This window comes from Triticum aestivum, chromosome 6D (assembly GCF_018294505.1).
Source record: "Triticum aestivum cultivar Chinese Spring chromosome 6D, IWGSC CS RefSeq v2.1, whole genome shotgun sequence".
Taxonomy (NCBI): domain Eukaryota; kingdom Viridiplantae; phylum Streptophyta; class Magnoliopsida; order Poales; family Poaceae; genus Triticum; species Triticum aestivum.
In genome coordinates, this window is record NC_057811.1 from 163,832,350 (window position 1) to 163,836,243 (window position 3,894).

Genomic DNA, 3,894 nt, shown 5'->3' on the forward strand with positions numbered 1-3,894 from the left:
GACCAAATGCGGTCGTGCATTGGAGTTGGCCTAAGGTCACCAAGGAACCACACCCGGATCAGAAACAGAAGAACTGCGGAGGCCACACGGTGCTCACTTAAGCTAAAATGTCAAGACATAACACAGGCGCACACGAGATGCTATTCCTAGGCAGTCAGGGAAAAAGGAAAACGAGTGCAAAGTAAAGGAATCCAGCAGCTCTTGGGCTCTTGGCTCATGTTGCAGCAGGCTCGGTCGGGGTGATTGACACGGAACGGAGCAGCTCCAGGGAAGTCGCCACACCTAGGAAATGCGACAGTATGGTGTTCGCTGAGGCCTGCGCACGGCGAGGATTAAAGACTGTTAGATTATTTCTCATGAGCGTTCACTGATACGTACTAAAGAGTTGTGAGTAATGAAGACTTCAAGAAATTAAACTTCCAGCATAAGCAATTCAACTTCAGCAACTCTGGTTTCAACTCACAGTTTCTTACCTCGCAATTAGAAATTCGAAACGAATCGTAAGCAATTTTTTTCCTAAATATCTGGACAGAAACAAAATTATTGGCCAGTACTACTAGTTAAGGGTCAGTTTGCGGTCGATGAACTGTGTTGTGTTGTGCTTATTTTATAATCTGCTGTGCAAAATTTGAAAGATAAGTGGGCGACAGCGGGTCAAACAAACACTAAAACAGGGAAAAGTTGGTGGGGTGAACGGGATTATGTGAACCCACCAATGCCAAATGCAGCCCAAGTTTGGAATCCACAAAACTTGTTACTGAATGTTCACTGTATTAGTTATTTACACGATTTTACAGGCAAAGTTTGGAGCATCTGAAGGTATGTATTCAGATTGTGCGCTATAAAACTATAACTATAACTATGTAAGTACCACAATCTAAATAACTACTCCCTCCGTCCGAAAATACTTGTCAAAGAAATGGATAAAAATGGATGTACCTCGAACTAAAATATGTCTAGATACATCCATTTCTCCGACAAGTATTTCTGGACGGAGGAAGTATATAAGTACCACAGACAGGCCAGGACTATTACAGTACAGATTTGGTCCTAGACAATCACCGAAGCAGATGATAATGTAGAAAATCATGTGCCTCGCTACCCATTGGCTTATCAAAACTTGCAACTACAATCAGGCTTATGCATGGTTCTTGCTCTTTTTACATGAAGCTCAACAGTTTATGATCTTGATTGTGGTGTAATGTGTGGCATCAAAGTTCATATATTAGATATAAAAGAATGCATTTTCAGAATTAAGACATACTACAAACAAAATAATAAGCAATCAAATACCTGAACCAGGAATACATCTAGAGCCAAAACAGGATTTTGGCCAGCGGAAGTTGCCTGATAATAGGGGACTGCAGAGGTCGTAAGGGCTTTTGCTACCAAAGCACCAACAAGTGCCTGCATGCCGAGAACAGCGGCGCCCATCCCAAGAATATTGAGCACAATGCCATTTTTCAGACTTTTAATCACATCAGCCCGTGGAGGAGCCTGGAAATCAGTCCAAAATTTAATATTCTAATTTGAAAGCAAAACATATCTGAAGTATATCTTCTCATGCATACAACAAAAATAAAAGTTGCAAATTCAAAAGCAAATGTGAGTTATCTTTGCACTACCATTTAATTGTGTAAAAAATCAGTTCAACTCTCAGATGGTACACAAGCCAGATAAACACAAGATGAGCCACAGGCAGTGGAAAAGGTTATGGTTCTCTGATATGAAAAAAATTCGTTTCCTTTGCTGGTAGCAATGTAAATTGGGTGGTCAAGAGAGAGAGAGTACCTTTGCTGGTGCGCTTGCTGTTTTCCGAAGTCTTTCAGAAAGACGGATGTAACCAAATGACCAGAAGACTGAAATAAAAGCTGCAGCAACACCAGCAGCAGTTGTGTAGAATGTAAAGGGCGATGAAACCTTCCCAGTAACAACTGTAGAGAATGACAAAATTCCAGCAGAAACAAACGTGCACACCAATTGTGACCAGAACCCTAGGGTGCCCAAATTCTTGAAATACCTTGCTGTTTTCTCTAGTCTCTTGATAACCTGTCCATTCAGTTATTGGAAAGGAATGAAGATATATGCTTCAGTCATGGTACATGGGTAACAATAACATGGCTTAAACTAGTACTCCCTCCGTCCCATAATATAAGACGTTTTTGCAAGCTCACATAGCTTGCAAAAACGTCTTATATTATGGGATGGAGGGAGTACTTAAATATAATCAATAGATATGCAATATAATTTTAACTATGTGAATAAACAGCCTAATTTCAAAGTTAACAACACCACACAGGTTAACCAGCCTAATATAAAGCATAAAGCTGGGAAAAGAAGGACATTGTCACAATGTGGCTTCAGGTATCAGGGATCATGGTTTGTTCAATAAAAGTAGGAGCTAGAAAGTAATGGCATAGCAATTCAAACATGCTGTGTCGCTTTTTCTAGGTAAGAGAGTTTAACCAGAAGATATGAAATTCTAATGATGAACAGGTCATGACTGAGGAGTGCTATATTTATTAAGCCCATACTTAACTGATATTATGCGCCAGATGCGTCATACAGATGCGAACTAGCAAAATGACCAACAGACAACTTTGCACCTATCAACTATCACAGCAAAACAAAACCAGAACACCATGAAATGCCTAGTGAGGAGAGTGGTTCTATTGGCAAGATCCAAACCTGGTAAGGAAAGTTCACCTGCCATTAAGCATACTAGCAAAATCACCAACAAATAATTTTGTGCCTGTCAACTACCACAACAAAAGGAAACCAACTGGCACACCATGAAGTGCTAAACAAGATCCAAACCTGAAATAGCTATCACGATTTTCTTTCACGTTCAATTATCATGACATTTCACAATTCCCCTGTCCTAGAGACATACTCCGTCCTTTCCGGTTTAGAGGACCTATCTCAAAAATCAGAAATTTCCAATTTGTAAGGCTATGTCCACATTAAATTCTATCAAAATTTTATTCCCAATGTAAAACCAACCAATGCAAGGAGTGAGAGGGCCATGCATCTAACATTAATGTGTTTGGTTAGCACTTAAATAGATCCTCCTTGATTGATGTGATTTGCAAGATGAGCCTAATAAACCGGAAAGGAGGTAGTACCAGATACGAATCACTTAATTTCCTAAACCCTAACCATCACCATGCCCGAGTGCATTATCCTAAGACAAGCAACCATCACATAGCCCAACAGTAAATACTTCATGTGTCACTCTAAAATACATAAACCTAAAATTTCCATACATATTTCCAAACATAATCTTTCTCGAGAAAGCAGGATAAGAACCCTACTTCACGCGCGGGTCAAGTACCGGACGTCGATGGATCAATCAAAGGGGATAAAATTAGGGAAGCACCTGCTCGAGCTTGGCGCGCTCAATTGTCTGCTCGGTGGGGGGAGGCGTCGGGTAGAGAGGGCCCGACGAAGACGAGGACGCCGCCGCCGCCACAGTGAGGCGCCGCGGAGCGGCTTCGCCGCCCCCGAAGCAGAGGCGCCCAGTAGGGAGGGTAGCTCCGTTGAGGGGATGGCTGGCGAGCGACGCAACAGCGGGAAGCCCCCGCTGCCGGAGCAGCGGCGGCGGCAGCCGCGATGGGAGTAGGAGCGCCTGCATTTTGGTGATTGCGATGCTACTCGCCCGTTGTGCAGCGGTCGGTCGTGCTCGCCGTTGTCTTTTCCAGCGGAAGTTTAGCGTGAACCACCCTCTGGTTATGTTATTTTCCGTTGCGCACTGCCGCTCCAACGTTTGAGCATCATGCATCGAACATAACAAAATCTAACAAAAATTTAGGATAACTTTCTTCAAAGCACCTAATAAACGACTCATGCAAACAATTTGAAATATAATTCGTCGTGAATCAACAAGCCTCTTGA

General features: G+C 42.4%; 1 protein-coding gene across 1 annotated transcript; it reads right to left on the minus strand.

Annotated features, from left to right (window-relative positions):
- Positions 1–3,694, minus strand: LOC123144303 (protein TIC 21, chloroplastic). The gene is made up of 4 exons (XM_044563392.1): positions 3,380–3,694; positions 1,792–2,049; positions 1,294–1,497; positions 1–316 (listed from the first exon to the last, which is right to left on the minus strand). Exons 1-4 carry the CDS (start codon positions 3,632–3,634, stop codon positions 215–217), a joined length of 819 nt encoding a protein of 272 aa, XP_044419327.1. The 5' UTR covers positions 3,635–3,694; the 3' UTR covers positions 1–214.
- Between the last annotated feature and the right edge of the window lie 200 nt (positions 3,695–3,894).

Coding starts and splice junctions, on each gene's coding strand:
- LOC123144303 (XM_044563392.1), bottom strand. CDS start 3,634: ATGCAGGCGCTCCTACTCCCATCGCGGCTGCCGCCGCCGCTGCTCCGG. Junction 1,498..1,791: donor CAGCAAGCGCACCAGCAAAG/GTACTCTCTCTC, acceptor ACTGATTTCCAG/GCTCCTCCACGGGCTGATGT. Junction 317..1,293: donor TAGATGTATTCCTGGTTCAG/GTATTTGATTGC, acceptor CGCCGTGCGCAG/GCCTCAGCGAACACCATACT.